Source organism: Hippocampus guttulatus, chromosome 2 (genome assembly GCF_054856545.1).
Source record: "Hippocampus guttulatus isolate MCC_2025c chromosome 2, RoL_Hgut_1.0, whole genome shotgun sequence".
NCBI classification, from domain to species: Eukaryota; Metazoa; Chordata; class Actinopteri; order Syngnathiformes; family Syngnathidae; genus Hippocampus; species Hippocampus guttulatus.
The window spans coordinates 15,929,872-15,954,107 of record NC_141262.1 but is presented as its reverse complement, the minus strand read 5'-3'; the positions used below and the strand labels follow the sequence as shown (position 1 = coordinate 15,954,107).

The window sequence follows — 24,236 nt, the reverse complement described above, 5'->3', positions numbered from 1 at the left end:
GTTGTCATTGTTTGGTCTTGCAGGCTATGAATATTTGTAGTGATATTTAGCTGGTGAGCAATTCCTTATCAGAAAAGTTTATGGTACATAAAGTAGGCTACCCCCGAACCTTACTTGTTTTAATCCATACTGGTCTAAAAATATTTCTTCAAACCAGAAAAAGTTTTTGGGGGGGGGGGGGGATATATATATATATATACACACACACACACACACACACACATATAGTTGTTTTTTATTAGAAACCTTGATTTTTCTCAAGCAGTCAAAATAGGCACACTGGTCGACATGTACACTTCTTTGAAACCATTTTAGAGCTGGTTTATTTGTTTTGTACAAAAATTCAATAAAACTCTAAGTTTACAAAATTGCCTTTCAAAATAGTTGTTTTCCTCTGAAATGAACAAATTCACAAAAATAATCAGTCTGCTTATGAACATGAAACAGTAGTGTACATTGGTCATGAAAACAAAGGAGGGGGTTGTTACGTCATCACTGCAGCAGATGTAACCGTCAGCCGAGGCCGCACAGATGCACAAATTCCTTCAAATGACGCTGTCACAATGCCAGTCAGTGGAGACACAGTCGTGGGGGAACAAGTGTGCACTGGCGACTTGGCACATGTTTTAGGGACTTACAATGGCAGATGGGATTTTTTAGGTCAGTGGTTACGGTTATGTTCAATTTCCTTGAAATCTGCGTAATCTCCCACAGAGCGACACTGTAAAACGTGTGCCTGTGTGCTCTCGATGGACACAGACAGCTGTAAGAAAACATTTTGTGACTGCAAAGGAGGAGGGGGGGGGGGGGGGGACATCTCTGCATTCCATCACCATCCATCCTCTAACACTGATATATTGTCACTTTCGAACATCTGTGTCCCATCATGTCCAAGCTCTCAAAACACTATTGCAAGTCGTTTGATTGCAGCACGTCAAATGAGGACAAAAACATCCCCAGTCGGGGTGTTTGTAGATCTCCTTATGATGTTTTTTTTAAATACATTTGTGAGATTGTGTCGTTATGTCAGGATGGTTGAGCTTCTCTGAACTTCTAGTTGAGAAGAACCGAACAGAAATAATTGCAAATGAACTAATCTTGTACAATCAGAGCACAATTAGTCTGAAGTTACTAAATATCGTCTCACGATGTGGAATGAGGAAAAAAAATATGTATAAAATGCAGTTTCCAGCAATATCATGCTTGCAATTTTAATTGTCGACCAAAACTGCTCAAAAAGTGATAAAGTTTTGCAAAAACAATTGTGTCAATTACAAAGTTTTACGGATAAAAACCGCTCTGCCCCGATTCCAGGGGTGCAATACTACTTTTGCAATACAAGTACAACATTTGAAAAGCCAGAACTAACGAATAAATTTGAGTTCTGATGTTATTGCTTGGCGGCCACATAAAACCAAAGATTAAAATAACACCATCCTTCGTATAATATGGTCAAGGTTGTCTTGCAGTCTTGCTTCCTGTACTGAACTGAATGTTTTCAGATGACTGAGCTGCTTAGTGATTTTTAGAGGACACTTCATAGCTAAGAAGGACTGATCCAAATCTCGTTAAAAACCGACAGAGTGAGTTAAAATCAGCCAAGTCAGAAAGTGTGCTGAAAATAAACCGAAAGACACGACCGGAATGCAGTTGTAACAGGACATTAGAGAGCTATGTGTTGAGTCATTGTGCCCACAGGTTGCACAATAGACATTTTTGGGTGGTGATGTTTTTTACATTACATAAAACATTCTAATTGTGCAAAGGTATTTCATTTGCATTGACCTTAATGCAGAGATAATTGAAATTCAATGGGACAATAATCCTGACCTCAGCAGTACGTTTGACTTCGGGCAGTAGGCGGGGGACACCCTGAACCTGGTTGCCAGCCAATCGCAGGGCGCACAGAGACCAACAACCATTCGCGCTCACACTCACACCTAGGGACGATTTTGAGTGTTCCATTAACCTGCCATGCATGTTTTTGGAATGTGGGACGAAACCGGAGTAGCCGGAGAAAACCTACGCAGGCACGGGAAGAACATACAAACTCCACACGGGGAGGCTGGAGCCGGAATCGAACCCGGTACCTCTGCACTGTGAGGTCGACGTGCTAACCACTCGACCACTGGACCCCTTTCTCTCTCTCGCTCTCTCTATAGAGTATACACACACACACACACACACTGTATATTGCTTTCACATCAAAGAATTGCAGATGCACACATATCAGGAACAGAGATGGGGAAAGAGCAGTCGTGGCAGTGGCGATAGGAGCTCATGAATTACTGTTTTCAAAACAGCGCTTTGAGCTTCAGAAGCACGCTTCAGACCAGCTGAAGAAAGCTCTGCGCTGCCATTTGAGGACGTTTTATGGCTTATTGTGTGTATGGCGGAGTGTTTGTCGACTGGATGATTGTGGATGTCATCTGTCACTATGAAGAGGATTATATTCATAAAGTCGCTCAACTTATCCCCAATGAATCTGTCGTGCAGATAAGCCAACAGGACGTGACGTAACATCATGTGGACCGTTCTCATCGAAGTGCTTTTGTCCTATGCTTGTCCTTTTTTAGCGTCTCACTCTTGCGTTGTCCATGGCGACACACAGTGCAGCTGACGTTCCTTAACTGCCAAGATCACTGGGAGGCTGTGACGGTGTCCCATGCTTTTCGTCCAGCTTGACGAGGGTCAGCTCTAACTGCTGGATCAGCATCCGCTTCTTGAACCTGGATGAGATTGTTAAGAGAGAGGGGAGATGGATGAAACTCCGATGGACTCATCAAAGGCGGCTTGATGCACGTACGGCAAAACGTTCAAAAGTTATCCAACATTCTTGAACGGCAGCTTGAGGTCCATGAAGCAGTATGCTTTCTGTCCTCACTAGTAAGACAATAAAAGATACTGTACTAGTAAAATGACAGGTGTATTAGTAGAACAACTAGTGAGGCAAAAGTCAGAACTAGTTGACAAGAGCATGTTAGTTGTACTAGTAATGAGTCATATTCTAACAGTCTACCAGCCAACATCTAGAAATTCACTAGTAGCATAAGTGTGTATACTATCTTTGAATGGGGGATGTGGCTGTGTTTAGAATTAACCAATCACGTTCAAATTTATCTGAACTGGGAGTTAGCACACGCCTTTGGATGCCGAATACATTCGAGAAAGGCTGATTGATTATAAACCCAGCAGGGCTCTGAGGTCTGCAGCCTTGGGTGAGTTAGTGGAGCCCAGCACAGTTCAATGCAAACATGGTGAAGCAGCATTGAGCTGTTATGCCGCACGCAAAAAAAGAATAAGCTTCCAACAGAAGTGAAGTGAAGGACTCTATTTCTTTGTTTGAGGTATTTTAAACATTTTAAACTTCAATTTCACAGTGTGACCTTTCAGTAATTTTGGAAACCTCTACTTTTGTTTCTTTACATTTAGATGGTTTTAAGGTCTATTGTTAATGTATTTAAATGTTGTCAATGTACATTCCTTTCGTCATTTTGGTCAGGTATATTTGGTTTTCTCCACGTGTATTTGAATGTGCATGCGTGTTTTGAGGCAACAGTGCAAGAGGAGCAACGCACTGCTCAACTATTTCTTACCTGAAAGCCTCTTTAATGGCATGTTGGATAAAGTAGCGCTGGATATTGACCGGCCCTTTGACCTGCTGCAGTAGTTCTAGTATTGCCTCAAAGTCTGGTGACGGGAACAAAGACAAGAATCAAAGTTGAGTCAAACAGCAAATAATGTCTCAAGTCACAGTGATGGTCAGTTGAGACCTTTCGGAAAATGTGCCGCCTTGCTTTGTCAAAAAAAAAGCCAGAAAAACGGACAATGCATTGTTTGTGATTTGCTCTAAAGCAGTGGTTCTCAATCTGGGTTCGATTGAACCCCAGGGGTTCGGTGAATCGGTCTCAGGGGTTCGACGGTTCGCCTTTGCCTTGGAGGTTAAGCGGGAAATGTTGTTCGCTCAGTCGTCAACAAGTGACTGTCGTGATAGTACGTTGTGTGATTTTTTTTTTGGACTCATATTCAGAACATGGATTCACATGCATCACGCAAAATGATGGGAGTCAGTGTCTTATCTGCATGAGTTGTCATGCCAAGTGGAGCAACTCAAAACCGAAGGAGCACTTCTTGAATCATATTTTTATTTTTCACGAATGAAGGGTTCTGTGAATGTGCATATGAACTGGTTGGGTTCGATACCTCCAACAAGGTTAAGAGCCACTGCTCTAAAGTGATAATATTACTACATTGCTACAGTATTGTCATATTGTGTTCATCAGAACGGGTCGGTTTTTGCAAGCTATACTTGACTGGTTCTTACTCACTTCGGCCAGGTTTGCGGACCTCCTTGATGACCCGCGTTCGCAGTTCTGCTTGACTGCCATCTAGTGGCGGTATGAATATGGTCTCCAGCACTGCTGGCTCAGTAACTGCGCTCTCTAATTGGCTCTGTGGACTCAGCCGCTCACAGTTGTATCTCTCCTCAAATGACTGCTCCTCTTGGCCGTCCTGGACCACTGGTTTCTCCTTGGTCATGTTAACCTCCTCCTTCTGATCCACTCTTTCTAGCGTGGCTTTTCCCTCCAAGCTGAGCGAAGGTTGGGTTCCTGTCACAGGGTCCTCCTCACTGGGCCAAATGTCCCCGGACTCAGGCCCGAGAATGACATCACCGTTACTCTCCGTGACCACCACATTGCCATCCAGCCCTGAAGAGAATAGTCATACAATATGTTTATTCGGGTTGAGTGAACGCTGGCGCGTTTTGGCTGCCGCTGCTCAACCCGTATTGTTTTGTGTTTTTTGTTATTGTAAAGTGTCCTTGGGTGTCTTGAAAGCCGCTTATAAATAAAATCTATTATTATTATTATTATTTGTCTTTTGAAATGCATAAAGTCGATATGACTTCCCAATGGTAATTGCCTATCATCTCCATTTTTGATGGTTTCTGGCGTGCCGGCACAACACAGCCATCAATTGTGGAAGTACACAAACAAGTAAATCTCTTGTTATCTTTCTATTTACAAAAATGTGTCTGGAAGCGAGTCATTCTGAGTTTTGTCTGATTGGGGAATGACAGTGTGGCTGATTTCCAAGATCTCGCCCTGGGGCTGAGTTCCTCCATCAATGGCTTGGCCTCTTGGCCTTGTACCGAGTCCGCAAGTGAAAGTACACATTCAGCTCATCTTTTTGACACTATCACCACTGAAGTCGTACCTTTGTGTTGCAGTATGACTTTCAGGAGATTCGGTTGCCCTTGACTTCCAACTGGACTCTTTCCAATCAGAATGTGGTTGGTGTTGACTGGTGCAGTCTGGGGCCGTCGTAGCAACGGTGACATGCTCCGCCTTCTCTTCAGAGTGGCACCTGCATTTGCGTCACTGGAATTTGCCCTTTTCTTGTTTTGAGGGCCCAAGACAAACTCATCGGCCTCGTCGATCATCATTCCCTGGGAAAACACATGGGGCAAACACTTGAACTGGCTGGCAAGAATACAGAAAAGCACAGACATCTGCCAAGTCTTAATTACATCAAGTGGAATGAGTGCACATCTATGACCAAGCACAAACATCATCCTGAATCGCAAAAATTACATCTGGGAACCAGGAAACAAAATGTAACTGGAGCCTACAGTCAAACCAGTTTTAGCAAACCAGATATTTCATGTTACAAACCCAAATGCAATGAAGTTGGGATGTCGTAAATAAATGTAAATAGAATACAATAGTTTAAAAATCACGCGCAACCTATATTTAATTGAATGCACTACAAAAACAAGATATTTAATGGTCAAACCGATAAACTTTATTCTTTTAGCAAGTAATTATTAACTTTGAAATTTATGGCTACAGCAAGTTCCAAAAAAGCTGGGACAGCGCCATTATCACTGTGTTACATCACCTTTTCTTTCAATAACATTCAATAAACGTTCGGGAACTGAGGACACTAATTGTTGAAGCTTTCAAAAACAATTTGAAATGTGGACTCGTCAGACCACAGAACACCACCCGGCCCCCATAAATCTTGCACAGTACTTGTCCTCATCAGGGTCTGGGATGAGAGGTGGGGTACATCCTGGACTAGTCACCACCATCACATTCAGACAGGGTGTGAATTTTGACCAGTTTCTCTTTAATGATTGTATGAAACCTCACGAAGTTTTGATTAGGAAATCTTTAAAAAGCCTACAAAATCTAGGTTCATATAGCCACCATATCCTCAGGTGTGTGCGTGAGCTGCATCCTAACCGAGCTGACTCTTGGCGAGAGGCAGAGTAGAGCCTGGGCCGGTCGCCGGCCAATTGCAGGGTACCAAACAGTGTATGCCCATGTTTTGTTACTACCTTCTTATCCTGCTTGAAAGGATTCCCGAAGGTGTGCAATCGTTTCGGTTGATCGGGGTCGATCTCTCTCAGAGGAGACGGCATCATCTTCAGGTACTCCTGGTAGTTTCCCATCTGAGCCACTGGGATACTGTGCAGGTAATCTAACAAGTACAGTACATTCAAACTCATTAGGTTCCGTAGTGTTTGTGAAAGTGTTATATGGAAAACGGTTTCTAAAATGCGATGCAACATACCTTCATCCTGCCCTCTGATTAGTTTTTGTGAAGTCCGCAGTAAATTCGACCGCATTCGAGTGAGCTGATCCAGAAGATTCCGTCTGGGAATGTCGTAGGCGTTTCGATAAGCTTGAGGCTTTACATCCTGGAAAGTAGACACGTTTCATTATTCCACACAAGTAAAACAAGTGTTTAGTACAGGGACATGTTGTCCTCCACCTGCCTTGTTGAGCAGGGCGATTTGGAATCCAGAAAACTCCTTTAAGTTGATGTCCACCATACGAAGTGGACCCTCCCCAGTGATTCCATGTAGTAGCTGCTTAAAATCTCGCCGGTGGGCCAGAGACAATGAGCTGGAGTGGTTCTTCACCCTTATGCCAGTTTCCTGGGGTGCCTTCTTCCCCACAGATACGATGAAGCGCTCAGATTCAATCTTTGCCTTGATGAAAGACAGAAAAGCTTAATTTAACAGGTTGGTATTCAGAAACCAAATGTGCTGTCATTGATAACACTCAACCGCATCAAATAAAAATTGCATGAAAACAGCCTGTGTTCCCCGCAGATTTGACCTGTGACATATTCTTGAACCAACCCACATCCACGGTTATGTGCTGAAAAACTCAGGCTAAAGCCAGGCCTGAAATAAAAGTAGGGCTTTAACGTATCCTTCAGTTCATCGATTCAAAAAAAAATGCTTGAGCCATTTTTTCTTTCGGCTTGAGGACCCGCTTATTTACGAGTACATCGTCAGGAAGAAAAACTCAAACTAACTGCAGAAACAACTGTTCATGTGGTGGCATTATGGGGAAATTGCTGCGTTTGTAGCTAAATGCTCCAAATGTATTTCCCAGTACGTTCAAATGTACTTGTGAGTACGTTTGAACGTACTCACGAAGGCGTTTGAACGTACTCACAAAGGCTGTACTACATTACTTAAATCTGTTCTAATGTATTTGTGAGTAGGTTTAACGTCTTTGTCGGTCAGAATATTTTTACTCCACATTGGTAGCTCCACACGTTCAGACTTAAGTGTGTCGTTTCAGCCTGCAAAATCGCTACTGTGCTTCTGGCGTCACTTTGTCTCATAGACCAAAATTTAGGGGGAGAGATTTACTTAAATTCTTGTTCATATCTGTAGAAAGAAAAATTGTGTACTACTCTGCACAGTTCAATTTTATAATAAGAATAAGAAAACCTTTATTCATCTCGTACAGTGGAGAAATTCCCAATTTACAGCAGCACGGATACAATGTTGATGATCTAAAATGAAAATCAGTTGGCCAGGCAAAAAAAATTCAGTGATGTGAAAGATTCATCACTAATTATCTCAAACACTTGAATTTAGTTATTGCTGCCAAGGGTGGTACAACCCATTAGTAGGTTCAGTGAGCAATTACTTTCTCACATCGGGACAGGTTGGTTTGGATTATTTTTTTTGTGCCTTAATGAATGAAATTGGCATTTAAAAACTGCATTTTGTAATTCCTTGGGTTGTCGCTGTGTGATATTAAAATTGGTTTGATGCACTGAAACCTTTCTGTGTGATAAATAGGCAAAGCACACAGACATCAGGAAGGGGTCAAATACTTTTTCATGGCACTGTACCCGAGATTGTCAGTACCAAGAGCTGCTGAGCATTTAATGAGCTGTGAGGTTGCACTCTATATTAACATGATGACAACTATGTGTTGATCGTAGTTGATGTATTTATGAAACTTGATTATCCCTGTCCACAGCCTCCCTTCCTGTGTTTGATTGTCACACAGGTGCATACCAAATTGCCTCCTACGGGCAGTAAAGTTCCATTGGCTAACAATACTGAACCCAAAGGAGATTCATCTGCTTTCGATTATTTATACAGAATTTTTTTTATCTAAGTTCAAACAAATTGGAGGTGGCCCAGCTTCCTGATTAAATACGACCTTGACAGTGCCACCCTAGGAGAACAACTGTCTACCATCGGCCGTCTGCAGCTTTCACACGACTGACGTGAGACGAAGGGATCCTGTAGGCATGGTATGTTTACCTGCTGGCTGAGCTTTTTCAGATAAGAGATGACACTGAAACTCAGACCACAGTCCATGCTGTCTCCTATTAAATTTGGTGCCCCCATCATCCTCAAGGCTTTTTTCAAAGGCTGTCAAAAGACATCAGAGAAAATTCAAGATGTTATTTTTTGCAAGAACAACAGCAATAAAATCACACGTAAGCCCCAGAAGGGCTGACAGTGACTTACCAAGAGGTAGTACGGGGGCATCGTCTTTAGGTACATCTCCAAGGCTTGTCGCCACTTGAGGTTTGGTTTTAATTTGTGCACTTTGAACAAGTCATCTGAGAGCAGAAAATAAAGAGCACTGAGCAGCCCAATTGACCTTCAGTTCATTGTATACAGTTAAGGCTGTTGCGGGTATGGAATATTGATCTCTCTCCGCTACAACAATGTTCTGTAGGTGAATGTTGACTGCAAATGATGTCCGAATAAAATTTAATGCCTAATGCTCTACATGATTAAAACCAGCTCACACTAAATAACCCAGGAGTTTGGATAGCATTAAAAAATTTAAAAAGTATGTCTCACCAAGGAGTGGGAGGAGCACTGGGTAGTTATAAGGCATGACAAAGAGGTTCACACAAGTGAGAGTGGTGCTGGCTTTAAGGTAACCAAAAGGCTGGCCCAGGTCACTTTGCTTTCCGCTGCTGCTCACAAACACCTGAGGCAAGAGGGTGGAGGAATGTGTTATTCTTTCATATGAAGTCAAGCACGATTGTGTCAACGCATATTTGTGCATCAGACCACATGACACACATGATGCTTTGATAGCGAACTTATAGTTTCGGAGCTTGATCTGACAGATATGTGTGTGAATACCTACCTGCCAGCACATGTGTGGAGACTTCCTTTCCAGAATGTATTGGGTGAGAGGCGAGGGCTCCAGTTCGTATTTGTCAAACGGAAGCTTGTCTATCACCATTGGCTCACAGTCCACACAGGAGAAACGCACCACAGGATGGGCAGTGCGAGGGGGCTGGGAGCAGGAAATTCAGTTTCAATAATTTTTTTCTGTGGTGAGGACAGGTGCAATACATTCACAGGCCACAACAATAGGTACACCTGCACACAATAACATCAACCCGGGAGGAGTAGAAAAAGCTGCGGATGCAAAGATACTATTGTTCAGCTTTGACTGACACACTTCAAGATGTAGTAATTGAACAATCTATTTAACTTTGTGGTTGTAGTTTGCAGGAAGCTGCACGGTGACAAAGTGGTCAGTATGTGAGCCCAAAAGTTGTGAGGTTCTGGGTGAGAATCTAAGCTCGCAAATTCCTGTGTAGTTTTCATGTTGTCCCCGTACTTGCGTGGGCTTTCTCCTGGTACTCCAGCTTTCCCCCACATTCCAAAAGTAGTTATTCATTAAGTTCCCCAAAGACTTAAAATGACTCAAAGATGTGAAGGTAAGTGTGAATGGTTGTTTGTAGATAACCGCCTGCGAATAGCTGGTGTACCTCAGCTCAACCGTGACCCTAATGAGGAGAACCCCTCGAGAAAATTGGTAAATAGATAGTTGCACAACATGGCAGAGGAGCTAAATATTACAAAAACTACATGTACAGTACACTGCCTTATAATCAATGACAATATATATCCAAATATAATGTTAAATTATTTCTCACCATTTGAATGTACAGAACATTTATTATTATTATTTTTCGCTTTTGGAGAGCACCTCACTAAACTCTACAGTCTAACCAACGTTGTAGCCGCTGAAAGTGAAACGAGAAAATTAAAAATTAAACAGCTCACAGTGAGACACCGGAGTTGGATGTATGATTTGACAAACAAGTTCGTCCTTGACAGATGCGATATCAGCAGGAAAATTCCACCACAGAAGAAAAAAAAGTTCAGCTATCGGTTCTTTACTCACCAGCGTAGGAGAGTTCTGGTCCGGCCAGAAAGACTCTGGTATGGGCCAATGCCCAACTGGCACCCCTGTTTTGGGGTTGGGTCGCACGTAGATGAGTTTGTGGCAACTGTGCCACAGCTGTGGACTGAAGGACGACACAGAGCGGCTTGACTCCACTGAGTTGTCTTCAAAATAAAAGAGGCCATTGTTTGGTCAAAATATTTCATGTTAATCCGTGGTTATGGATGTTTTACACGGAATTTTCCTGAAACAAGAGATCTTTCCATGCCATTAGTGTTATGAAGGGGGAAAACAATCTCACAGCTTCTATGTGCCACTCAAACTAAATTTTTAGTTGTGCGTCACACACCATGGACGGTTCTGCACAAGATTAATACGTTGCTATTGATAAGATGTGTAAAAGTTTTTTCTGTTACAGTAAAACAATTCAAGGAGAGAAACAGCTTTAAGTAGGATGAAGTGTGGATCGATAAGTAACTCACCTTCCCCAAGAAGAGGGGGATCTGGCCCACTTTTCTCAAAATTAATGACAACACCACTTTGAACTTTTTGGACAAGTGACTCGAGACACTGGTTCAGCATTCTTTGTGTTCGCACGCAGTACGATCGCCCTGAGACAAAAACAGAATACTGTATGTGCTTCTAACATAGAGCGAATAGAAAAATATGACTCCCCCCCAAAAAATCTCTTTGAAGACAACAAAAGAGTATGTGAGTATCTCAACCTCCTGTGACTTCACACATTTGGGTGATGGCGGACTCATCGGTGGGGACGCTGCCAAGTTGCTCGTTGTCTGCAGTCGCTGCTCCAGGGAGACGAAGTACCAGCGCGAACAACCTCTGGTCCCAACGGAAGGGCTCTTTGGTTAGCTCGCTGCCGGCCAGGGGTGAGTTCAGAGGAAGGTGCAGCTGCACAGAGGCAAAACGAAGCTTATGACATATACACATTTCAGATCACATGCTGGCTTCAGTGGTGCAAAGTAGAACATAGCAACGCATCATTGCTGTTTTGGGGGATTTTTTTTTACCTCCTCTGGGACACCGGAGCTGTGTGTGAGTTTGTTGCCATCAGTGATCGTGATGATTACGGAAGGCTCGAGGAAGAAGGGGTTACGGCCCTAAGAAGGAAACATCCCAGAATCATCTACAAATTTAGACAAAGTACCATCCATTTTCAATTAGCTTATCTTGTTGAGGGTGACGCCAGGGAAGTTGGAGCCTGTCCAAGATGACACACATAAGAGGCATTGTGTACACCCTCAAATGATCAACAGTCAAACACACAATGAGACAAACAACGATTACGTTCACACCCAAGTAGGATGCGACCATTCGTGACATGGATTTGAACCCTGGCACCCTGTATACATAGCTGTGTTAGCAACTCAGCAATCCATCACATCTTTCAGCCTATACGGTGTTGCTTGTAGATATCATGTTAAGATGTGGAAAGTTGGAAATATGCAAGAAAGCTAAACTTAGCGTACTCTAGCTTGCTGCCTGTGAACAAAGTGACATGCCTGTGAACCATTTGAATGCGTTGACCTGAAATGCCAACAGCAGGAATCCTTATGAAGAGCGCCGTCAACGTCAATTGCCGTCACCATTTAATTTTTTTTTTTTTATGGGAATGGCTCAAGAAAGGTTCTGATCAACTTTTCCCAAGTTTTTGCAAAAATGAATTTCAAAGAAATTGTCGACTATTATGTCATGATAGTTTTAAGAACTTACAACAACTTTAACAAACTTAAGTCTTATTTGCAATGATGTGCAAAGGCACATTGGCGGGAAAGATTTCTCAACTAGGGTTGGGGGGGAAGGAAAACCCATCCGATTACTTGATTATTTGATGGAATAGTCGATAAGATAATCGATTCTAAAAAGATTCCAAGTTGACAGCCCTACTCCACACAGAAAGAACCGCTATCCCAACTGGAAACATGTCGGTGTGATGGGGACTGTTGGAACAATATCGATAAATATATGAGCATCAAGTAAACAATAAAATGCTGTCTACGAAAGTTGGCCGTTGTTTCTTTGTGACAGAATTACTCCGTTCACAGTTCGAGAGGCTCTTTGTTACGTGCACAGAGGCCCCAAAGGCTGCCCTGTAGAGGTCAGCCTTGTCTTAATGCAACACAGACAGAATGCTTAAGGAGATTTTCACACTCCTGAACTGGTGTGACTACTTCAGCATCGTAATCCACCCGGCCCCTGTCAGAGGAAGAGATGCAAGACAGGAGTGAAGAATATGAAGCCAGATGGAATGGATTAGAATTAGATGTCTCCTATGAATAAAGCCTATCTACAAGCTTTTACGCTCATCAAATCTTTCACTCAAGCACCAGGCTAAGTTCAAGTGGATTTGGGAAAATGTTCTTCTCAAATTCAATCAATTTGTCGCACTAAGTGTAAAGTTTGTAAAAAAAAAGTATTATGGACACACTGGCCAGCATAAGTACACCTGCAAAATCTAATAATTTCCAATACAATAGCTGCAAAATTAAACATCTGATATCACCATGAGTCACGTGGAAGGCCACATTACCACAACACACATTGCCTGTACAGCATACATTGCCTCTGTAGAGATTAAGTCCACGGAGGAGTTTCAAGAAAAGGAATTGGATTTATTCCAAATGGGACAATCATAACTGAGTAGTGTTTAAGGACAGGGGCTGTAATCCAATTATAGTATCCATCCATGTTTTCAAGAATGCATGAATCCTTCTCATGCCATCAATAGCATTGAAAATATACTGCATTTAAACAAATAGCTTTCAGTATGACGCAGTGCAGTTTTATCCCACTGCAACCAAAATACTCAATTTACTGTGAACCGAGTTGATCACGTCAGTCAAAAACTGATCATCAGTTTCATCAAGCACTTTCTGAAGACGGCTGTGCACATTTTCCACTTTTCTCCGGAAGCAACAAATAACATTGCAGTAGAGGACGACGACATCACATATTTTACCTGGCCATAATTGTCGATGCCTGAGACAAGGCGGTTAAGGTTAAGCAGGTCAAAGGCTGTGCGGAGAGCGTGGCCTAATGTCGTCAGCCCAGACGCCTGCAGGTTCTTCAGCTCACACATGAAGGTGGCGTGGTTTTCCTTCCACCCTGCCTGCAATACAAAGAGCAATGAGGCTGAGCACAGTAGAGCAAGAATAAACATAAACAGAGTAACATGTGGGATTTATTCCAAAAGAAAAGCGGCAAATAGAGCTTTTTCCACAGACTGATATCCAAGCACTCAACATTTTTCAAGACATGACAAAGACCATTAGATGAGACAACGTTTTCAAATAGGCAATCATACACATAGACATATCCCCACTGAAGTGTCCGTGTCAGTGATTGCCAACCTTTACTGAGCCACGGCACATATTTTAAGTTCGAAAAATCGCGTGGCACACCACCAAACAAATATGTCAATTTCATACTTTTTGCCATTGAATAGAAGATCAACAAAGATACATTATTTGTGATTCATAAATGATTTTCTCATCAATTAACTGAAATTTGATAAGTTCCCGTGGCACACCGGCGGAGTTCTCACGACACAGTAATGTGCCCCAGCACACTGGTTGGGTATCACTGGTCTAAGTTCCTATAAAAGAGTCCAAAAATACACCTCCCACTGCTCTCCCTCTCTGTGAAGGATACATAGACACATACAGTAATCCTGCGGGAGAGGATGTGGGTGTGGAGCTACTCTTAGACTTTTTCTCCAGTGAGGTCAAGTACTTCAGTGCTGCAGCTTCATGCTTAATCTAAGGATGACCTGCAAGATTACCACTTCCAATGTTGAAAAGGGAGGGGCAGAAGAGAGCTTGAAGTGCCAGTATCAACGTGTTTTCTTAGAGCATAGTTCAGCGAGAGTAGAGTAAGAGTGGAAAAGTGGATGTAGGTGGAATCCCATTGTGCTTGCATGTATGATATTAGGTCATTTGAACCACAACGCTGAGCTACTGAGCCAGGCATACAGTACAGCAGCTACACCCTTGTGTAGGCTGGTAGACATATAAAGCCTTGCTTGCACTCAATAATTCAGACGACAGAATATTTTTACTTTCTTTCTGCCCAGGAGCCTCTCTCTCCTTCTACATCAACAATTTATTGCCTGTGTAACGGCACAATTGGAGAAGCCCCATGCAGTAAAATTGTGTCCTTCCATTACAATCAACCATGCACAAATCAGGCGCATACAACATAAGTTTAAATTCAAGTCCACTTTATTGTTCAATGTGCTCGATGTACAACATACAGCACAGATGAAATGTATTTCCTCTCAACCACAGGAGAGAGAGGAGCCGCTGCGGGTAAGGGAAGAGGAGAGAAAAAAAGAGCAAGAATACATCTTTCTGTGCAAATTCCTCCTCTTTCAAAGGAACTACAAATATACCCGCAATGAAACCATTATCTGTGGTGCGGCTGACATGTAGCATCACAGCACCATTCAAAAATACTGGTGTAAAAACGAGTGTGCAAATGATTTGGAATGCTGTGCCAAAACAACAGAATGATTAAATTTTGGGATTGAGAAAATAGTAAATAACTGTGTAACCATGCAATTCACTAGTTTTGCAAATGTATTGACAGCTGTTTTGGCAATAATGCTAACCGGATTAAGTACCCCAAAAAAAAAAAAAAAGAAGACTTTTTTAATGTAACTTTTTTTTAACATACACATTCTCTTATCACGCCACTGTTCTACTGTGTAATTCGTATGAAAATTAAAAATTTAAGAACTGAGGGAAAAATGCTCTCACTTTCAGCCTGTAGACCGGTGGTGGCCAACCCGCGGCTCGCGAGCCGCATGCGGCTCTTTGGCTGGTTCAATGCGGCTCTCGGGCTTTCACACGACAAGCGTCGAAAACGCCTCGGCAGCGGCGATGCCATTCAAACAAGGCGCCAACTTCACAGAACGTACTCCGTCAGCCTATCATCAATCCCGTTACTTGATTGACATAGAGAGCAACCAATCAGATGACTGCCTCACCGCTCATGCCCAAACAACGGTGCTAAGTGCTAAGCTAGTCAGCGAATTACCTCTGATTTTAAGGCAGCGGTGCCCAATACGTCATTCAGAATCGACCGGGAACCAGCAAACTGGTCCCAGGTCGACCGCAAGGGTTGGGAGGAGGAAATCCATGGGGAAAAAAAAGATTTGTTTGTTTGTACAGTATCTTGAGCTTTCATTCATTTTCGGCCCGTTCCGACTTTTGCTCATCGTAGTGTGCGTGCATATGTGCGCGATCGGGTCGTTCGTGAGAAGTTGGTCGCTTCAAAAGTTGATCTTTGGCCAAAATAGTGTGCGTGTGTGTGTGTGTGTGTGTGTGTGTGTGTGTGCACGCACGTGCTCGAGGAGGTTATGATGTGGCTCTTTGCAGTAACTCAGTAAAAAAATTGGCTCTTCATCTGACTGGTTGGCCACCCCTGCTGTAGACTGATTTAAAATCAAGGCCCAAATTTTCTGCCACAGTATAAATAGGGAATGACAATCACAAGCATGCCCAGTGAAGAATGTGTAACGGTGGAGTGCCCAAATGTGGTCCTCAAGGGTCGCCATTCTGCATGTTTTAGATGTTTTCAACCTCCAACTCCTACTCAATTAAAATGATCAGGATTATCACGATTACCAGGCTTCTGCAGAGCTTGCTGATGAGCTAATCATTTGAATCGGGTGTGGTGGGGGGAAACATCTAAAACATGCGGCAGCGCGGCCCTCGAGGACCAGATTTTTGACAACCCCAGTGTAAAGAGACAATTGACAAAGGACATTTCCAAAATGAAGCAGAGTACCTAATAATCATGGGGATACAGCTCCGTGTCATTGATGGAAGAACAATGTATGCACTACATTGATGGACTACATTATTTCTCTTGAATTTTATTCAAAAAGAAACGAAGGAAGTGAGAAATTGGCCAGTACAGCCAATTGGAGACTCTGGAGAGAATAGCCCACTGCTAAGGTGCAGCAATGGAGTACGCTAAACTTAGCCGTGAGCACATTTACGGACACCAATGGAAACTTGCGAACAGTAAGTCGAGCAACTGAAAGCCAGGGAGGTACCATTCAGTGGAAAAGGAACAGCATCCAATCAGATTGTCACAATGTCATAATGAGACTGCTGTGATGCGCTATGGTTCTTTCTTTGGCATTCTACATTTGGACTCAGTTCACAAGGCAATTGATAGTTTTTGATCAGTGTTTGTTGGCCTGGTTGAGATCGAGATAATTCTTAATCGAAACACTCAACAACAACTAACATGGTGGTGTGTGAAGTCATGAGAAAAGTATCCATTGCAATTTCTAGGATTACAATGTGCAAAATGTCTTCCTTACAGCATTTGTATGTACTACTTGAGCTTTGGAGCAACACATGTGCCTAATGAAGCTGAAAATGGATAAAAACCAATTCCACAGCTGAACTTGGCATTTCTCAAGAGGCACAAAACCATATAATGAATAGAAATTTGGATGTTATGTCCCAATTATTTGTAATCATTCGATTAATGAGGATGTGCCTTTGTGTCTTGCACAAAGGCACTTGAGCTACAACTACAGTTCTACAAATGTCACAAAATACAAGCCTACACAAATAAGTAGCTCGCTATTAAAAGTAAGCTCCAGCAAGAAAAAGAGACACCTTTTTTAATGACTGTAAATGGCAGGATTGTTTTCAAACTCAGCCTGTATATAAGATAAGATAAGATAAGATATGATATCCTTTATTTGTCCCACACTGGGGAAATTTACAGCCTCCAGCAGCAAGAATGTAGGCAGAAAGAAGAAATCAACACAATTGTTAGGCTATAAGGGATGGGGATAAGTACATTATATTCATTAATCAATAGGAAACAGTCCCAAATTACTGTGATCAAAGTTTGTGCTAAACAAACATTCAATGTTCCATTTGTCAATGTCCTGGTGTTAATAAGCATTGAACTGCATTAAATCCTCTTTCAACATGTGTTAATCTATTGTCCTTTTGTTGTAAACCTCTTTCAGTTGGTGCCACAAACAGATAGGATGTAAATTCATCTGGCAAGAAAACCCACAGAGTCAGGTGCCAGGTTATAAAACATGTCAAACAAATGACATGTTGAGTGGCTCTGTAAGAACTGTAGTGTGTCACAGGTTGCATTAATATTTGTCCATGATCCAGGCTTTTATTAACTTATTTTTATTATTTTTTTAACGACACATCAATTGAAAATGGCAGACGCTTAGGGAGATTGCCGGGTATTCATTTGAATGCAATGTCAACACTGATGAGTCCCTCCGAATATCCATCACACAATGATGCGTGAAAGAGATGACGTGAAGGAGGGGCAGGTATGATTGTGTACTGAAACACAGTGCTCGCAGTATCCGTATGAAAAAGAATCATCATACAGTATATTGTTCCATCGCACTCAAGTCCAGTGAAGGCGGTTTATCAACTTCCAGTCCATGTTTGACCAATGGTTATACGCCAATAGGGCAAGGGGCAGGGTTAATGATGACTGACGGCTTCTTTTGCCAATGAGGACAGTGCACTGTGAGGGGAATGTGACGTCACGGACGATAATAAAATTCTACGCCTCCATCTCAACGCCCAAGAGTTTTCGCTACACAAAAGCAAAATGTCCGCTGGATGTAAGGAGGCTGCGATGCTCTGCTTCTGCGGATAGCGCGAACAAATAAATTGCCGCTGTTTTGCTACCGGAAGGCCACCGAATGCTGGCAACGCACCAGACGGACAATAAAATCCCACGAACAGAAAAACAACTTGGGCTGGCAAATGTATCAATTGTATCAGTTGCTAATTACCTTCACTCCGTATGGTGGATCATCGAATGTAACTAGCATGTACCTGTCGCCTCTACTAGCCGGGTCTCGGGCACGCAGCTGTCAAAAAAGGAAAACCAAAACAACATATATTAATTTCGACCGATTTCGCCCAAGGAAGCCGACGCTCGCCAAAGGTGCACACTTGCTGAGGGGGAAAAAGTCGGGGTAAAAGCGTTCGTTACCTTCATAAAGACCTCAACCGCGCCTTTAGCAATGTCCAGATACGTCGTACCCAAATAAGTGCGCTGATTCATAGAGGCGGACGTGTCTAACAGGAAAACTAAAATAGGCATTTTAAATGTAAAGCTGCGGTTGTATGCTTTTTTCATTAACTGTTATCCACATATGACCTATAGTACGGCCAAGCAGGTCACACGTGCGTATATATTTGTTATAATAAGCCCCCCCTCCCCTCCAGAAGAGGGCCGCTGCCTCTGCCCTCCCTCTGTCCGCCTTCCCAGTGTTCTGGCTTGGCTCGCGCTGTTCAACTTCTGTTCCCAACCAAAAGGAACGCCTCCTGCCTCCACCCCGACGTCATTGGCTCAGCGGGCCTGCTATGGGCACGCCCCTCACGTGCCACATCTATATAAACGAGCAGCAGCAACGCGGTTGACGTGGTAGTGTTCGTTCTATACAAGTAGAACTGTGTACTACACAGTGATTGTGGTTTGTCTCCTGTGTCATAAATGCGTAATGGTTGTAACAGTAAATATAAATGAATTACGTTTTCAGAATCCACATATATATATATATATATATATATACACACACACACACACACACACACACACACACACACACACACAGTATATATAAAAATCAGATATGCATGACCCTTAACATCGTGACATGAGTAAAAATGCAAATTTATAATGGACTCAACGATCGTGGTTAAACATATGTGCATGATGTACTTGATGAAGCCAGCACTTGATTGTACTATCCGGTTTGTATGGGGTGTAAAGAACGTAAACAACAAACACTTGATGTCAAGTCGTTTTGTTGACGTCTTCGCACGTTCTCCGAAGCCGTCCCAGCATGCCTCGCGAACTCTGCAGCCTATTACAGCACTGTATTGACAAAACAGACTAGAAAGGAAGAGCAGCACTGGCATCGGCACAAGAAAACCCTGGCGGTGACATTAACCTTACAATTGAGGTAATTCTTCACTTTGATTTTATGGAGTTCCAAAAATTAATTGTTTGATTACCATGAAGTATGGTAATTGCGGCAGGACATTTTACAGATTAGCCTTTGGGTTAGCATTCGTGTTGTCGTAGCATGCTAGCTCTTTAGCTACAATAATACGACAATATAACTCTTCGGATGAAATGTCATCGAATTTAAATCTGTTAGGGTTAATTGGCGATTGGTGGTGGGCATGTATCATAATCGTATAAAAGCCCGTTTCAATGAATATTAAGCATTAACATGAAAGCTTAATTGTGCATTTTATCTGTGAGCTTCTTTTCCAGACGAAGAATAACAACATAACATTCCTTACATGACATTGAAAGTGTAACATTGTGTGTACCGTTGTTGATGCCCACACGACGAAGACGATTACATTTGTGAGTTTTTTTCTCCCCGGAGCATTGAGTGTTGCGACACGACCACTAGTCCTCGTGTTCAGACCCTGACCATAAAAACATGTCAACAAATGACCGCGTGGAGCGAGTTATGGCCTTCTGTGACATGCATTAGAACCTAACCGACACCCATTGAACGTTTTAGCTACTCGATGCGACATTTAGTCTTCCTAAGGGATAAAACTGCACAAACGGTTGCATTGAGGTAACACAAAATTTAATTATAGGCAATCACAAAGCAGTGCAACTAACACCAATAACAAGAATGGCAGGTTTATCTGTCCTGCATAGGATACTTACTGAAATAAAAATATATAATTGACATTTTTTGTTTACTTGACTTAATTTGATATTATTCACAGTTTTTCGCATAGAAATGATGTGTCAGTAAACCACATTTTTCCCAAACATTTTGTATCGCGCTTGTCCTTAAGGTCATGTACAAATAACCATTCACACTGCATTCACATCTTTAGAAAATTTCCAGCCTTCACTGAACCTAACATGGACACAAGGATGTGAGAGGAAGCTGGCATACCCAAAGAAACCCCATGCAAGGGAGCTCAGTGAGGAAATGCCAACTTGAGAGTCAAATCCAACACGTTATAACCGTTAGACAGACATGCAAACCACTTAGATCACTGTGCTGCCCTTGCTTTCCCTCCATTAGATTTAATTGTACGGTTGCACTCCAAAATATTGAACTCAAATATCTGCACTTACTGTAGTGTGCATTACTACAAATATTACAAGCGGCTCTTTATTGTTTTTATTTTGTCAAAATCTAAGAACGAAACCCATATATTCGATTACATTTAGTATTTAAATTTGTATGTTAAATAGTTCCACCCACTAATAGTCATATCTTGTTATTTTTGTGTTGAACAAAATGTGTCGGTTTATTATGACAATATATTTTTTTTAATTATCCAAGGTAAATATTTATAGTTCATTCGTTAAACACAGGGCGGCCCGGTGACGAGTGGTTAGTGCATCGGCCTCACAGTGCAGAGGTACTGGCTTCGATTCCAGCTCCGGCCTTCCTGTGTGGAGTTTGTATGTTCTCCCTGTGCCTGCGTGGGTTTTCTCCGGGTACTCCGGTTTCCTCCCACATTCCAAAAACATGCATGGCAGGCTGATTGAACACACTAAATTGACCCTCGGTGTGAGTGTGAGCGTGCATGGTTGTTCGTCTCTGTGTGCCCTGCAATTGGCTGGGAACCGGTTCAGGGTGTCCCCCGCCTACTGCCCGAAGACAGCTGGGATAGGCTCCAGCACCCCCCGCGACCCTTATGAGGATAAAGCGGATCAGAAAACGGATGGATGGATGGATGGATAGTTAAACGCAGGTTACCTCAAGGCACTCTAGCTTCTTTCCACATCGCTAAAATATGCATGTTAGGTCAATTGAAGATTGACAATAGGTGTGCATATGTGAATGTGCCCACTTTCGAGTATATTACGCATCTCACTCCAAGTCAGCTGGGATAGGCTTCAGCTCACCCATGACCCGAATGAGGACAAGTGTCATGGAAAATAGAAGAATAGTATGAAAGCTGAACAAAAAAGAGCGATGTGAAAAGAGTTGCCAGATAAAAATACACGGCTCACTGTTTGATGTTTGTGTGCATATGTGAATGCTACGACAGAAGGCCTTATTAATATTGGCGTCCACCTCTGTCCACTCACAGTGCCATGCCATAGAACCCAGGGGTGCCATTTTCTTTGACACAGCCTGCTAGAGTTTGCAAAGCGAGGGAAGAGGGGGCCCGGCAGACTGTGGAGGGGGGCCGGAAAAGAGCTCGGTGGGTGCCAATGCAGCAGCAGCATCGACAGCCTGAGCTGGTGGAAGGAAACCTTCCCGTGTTCGTGTTCCCCACTGAGCTCGTCTTCTATGCCGATGAGCAGACGTCTCACAAGCAGGTGCTCACCCTCTACAATCCCTATGAGTTTGCTCTCAAGTTTAAAGGTCAGTAGGCACACAATAGTGACTTGTATGGACGTGACTTGTATGTTTTGCCAATGAACATTGATGTCTTTTTTTTCTCCCCCAGTGCTGTGTACAGCGCCAAACAAGTACACTGTGGTGGACGCCACCGGAGCTGTCAAGCCGCAGTGTTGTGTTGACATGTGAGCTTCTTTTGTGTGTTTGAATAGGCAAAATACACTACTGACAAAAAGTTAGGGAAAGTTCAGTTGACATTTCCAGATGCACCTAACATGCGATATAACCTTAACCTTAATGTGTTTTGCCAATTGAAGTTGGCTGAAGCAAGTTTTACTTCGACCAACCAGTCACATTACAGAAAAACTGCTGATGTCATTTTGGGACAGCTAATTGACCCTATGAGGCAAATTTGAAAGTCCACTTTGAGTTGAAGAGGCATCGGTCAGCTCTCCTGACTGGGAAGGTCTTGGGTCGATTACTGTACTGTAAGCCAGTGCAGCCAAAAGAAATGCTTGTGGGGAATACATTTATAAAATTTCATAGCGGGAATGCTAAAATTTAGGTAGGAAATGTAAGTCCGCGTTTCTGATTGTGTTTAGGCCAGCAGAGAAGGTTTTGCTTACCCTGACGTTACGCCAATGATTCCAGTGAACTAACTTTTCTGTCTGTGTGATCTATGTAATGCAGCGTAATTCGACTACGAGACGTGCGGCCATGCCATTATGGCGTGTACGACAAGTTCCGCCTGCAGGTGTCGGAGCAAAGTCAACGCAAAGCTCTGGGCCGCAAGGAGGTCACGGCCACGCTCCGTCCCTCGGCCTTGCAGGAGCCCGGCGGCCTCCGTTCACAAGATGACGAGCGCAGGGCCAAAGACCAGCTGGCGGACAGCGAGTTTTTTGAACAGACTGTTTTTCAAACAGGTAAGGGTGTAGCCTTTGGCCACTAGAGGGAGCCGATTGCTCATTTGGGGAGGTATTCCTTCAAGCAGCCTATCCAATGGGTTAGGCCAGGGTAAAAACCAGTTATCAAGCAGGCCCACATTTTCACAAATTTAAAAATTCACAAGTCTTTTTGGTTCATGATCTAACCGTTACATTTCCAAGAAGGTCCACTTCCACAAGTATGCCTTTGTGTGACACTTCCAGTCTCTCTGTAGCTCTGTTCCAAACAGTTGATGAGACTATTGTGACAGGCCAGATTAGACACTACTTCCTTTGAAATAGCCCATTTAAAGCCTCGCAATGGTGAGGTGTTGTTAATCACTTCCTGTTTTCAGGTGTCATCTTATTCACATGTGTGCGCGGGGACACACACACACTTCCATAAAAACAAATTGTCCCAAATGGTGTCCACTGCTGGAGCATTTACACCACTGTTCAAATATGTACCCCCCCGTGTCAGAATTAATGTCACAGGCTGTTTGGTATGGAGTAGCAGTTTTGTTAAATGATGCGTGTCTCACAGAGAGCCGTCCTGCCGCTGGAGGGCCCAGTTTGTTGACGGTGCTATTGGGGCTGGTGTGCGTGGCAGCCCTGATGCTCCCAACTCTGGGAGAGCAAGAATCCACTGTGCCTGTCTACCTCCACTTAAGTGTTAACAAGAAACTTGTAGCTGCTTATGTTCTCGGTGAGCTGAATACATTTGATACATTCATAAGTTCAATTGGGATAAAAGTAATGTTCAGTTTTGTTAAGAGTATGGTGTCCTAATTCTTTCATTTCAGGACTTCTCACAATGGTCATCTTGCGCACATGAAATGGATGAAGCTGAGGGGGCTGAACAAATCAGACATTGCCACACACACACAAATTGTTTCATTGGTCAAGCTGGCTACAGGTGGGGGGTTTCTCTCCCCATACATATTCACATCTGAAACATTTGAGTGTTATACGTTACAACTGCAGGTTTGTTTGTGGCACATTGATGGAAACAGACCTGTGGCGTGTCCTTGGGCAGGACCTGTGAAGAAGCATGATTCTTCCCATCTATTGCGATGAAAGTGAAGTGAGCAGCAGTGTGAATGAAAATGCACCCTACATACATGTGTATAAAGCCATACCAATTTTCTTACTGTATTTACTTGTAACCAACATTATTGATGTTTCAAATCAAGTGGATTGAAGAAGACGCAATGCAATTTTCTGCATGTATCAGTACCAATCTGAATTTTTTTTTTCAAGCAATCGTGTTACGAAAAAGCCTTTTGCTTAAAATACATGTACTATTCCAATATTCCAAACATTCAATAAAGTGTCAGTACAGAAACCTGGTATAAATGACAGTACTTTTAGTTAGAGAGCCGCGTTAAGGCTGTAAATGAGGTCTGCTGTTGATGGCAGATTGCATGACATGCTCTCGAACGGGAACAC

The 24,236-nt window shown here is 42.8% G+C and overlaps 2 protein-coding genes across 2 annotated transcripts; one reads left to right on the top strand and one right to left on the bottom strand.

Moving 5' to 3' along the window:
* Window positions 1–219: 219 nt before the first annotated feature.
* Window positions 220–19,330, bottom strand: ints6l (integrator complex subunit 6 like). The gene is made up of 18 exons (XM_086138881.1): window positions 18,513–19,330; window positions 18,310–18,387; window positions 13,465–13,614; window positions 11,516–11,605; window positions 11,213–11,396; window positions 10,970–11,098; window positions 10,488–10,651; window positions 9,435–9,587; window positions 9,140–9,272; window positions 8,798–8,892; window positions 8,588–8,698; window positions 6,785–7,000; window positions 6,580–6,706; window positions 6,344–6,486; window positions 5,218–5,449; window positions 4,329–4,709; window positions 3,597–3,690; window positions 220–2,729 (listed from the first exon to the last, which is right to left on the bottom strand). The coding sequence occupies exons 1-18, from the start codon at window positions 18,657–18,659 to the stop codon at window positions 2,627–2,629; spliced, it is 2,730 nt and encodes a 909-aa protein (XP_085995007.1). The 5' UTR covers window positions 18,660–19,330; the 3' UTR covers window positions 220–2,626.
* Window positions 19,331–19,386: 56 nt separating this feature from the next.
* On the top strand, window positions 19,387–24,132 carry mospd1 (motile sperm domain containing 1). Its single transcript, XM_086138917.1, has 6 exons — window positions 19,387–19,488; window positions 21,611–21,888; window positions 21,974–22,049; window positions 22,555–22,787; window positions 23,332–23,493; window positions 23,591–24,132. Exons 2-6 carry the CDS (start codon window positions 21,735–21,737, stop codon window positions 23,620–23,622), a joined length of 657 nt encoding a protein of 218 aa, XP_085995043.1. The 5' UTR covers window positions 19,387–19,488; window positions 21,611–21,734; the 3' UTR covers window positions 23,623–24,132.
* The last annotated feature ends 104 nt before the right edge of the window (window positions 24,133–24,236 follow it).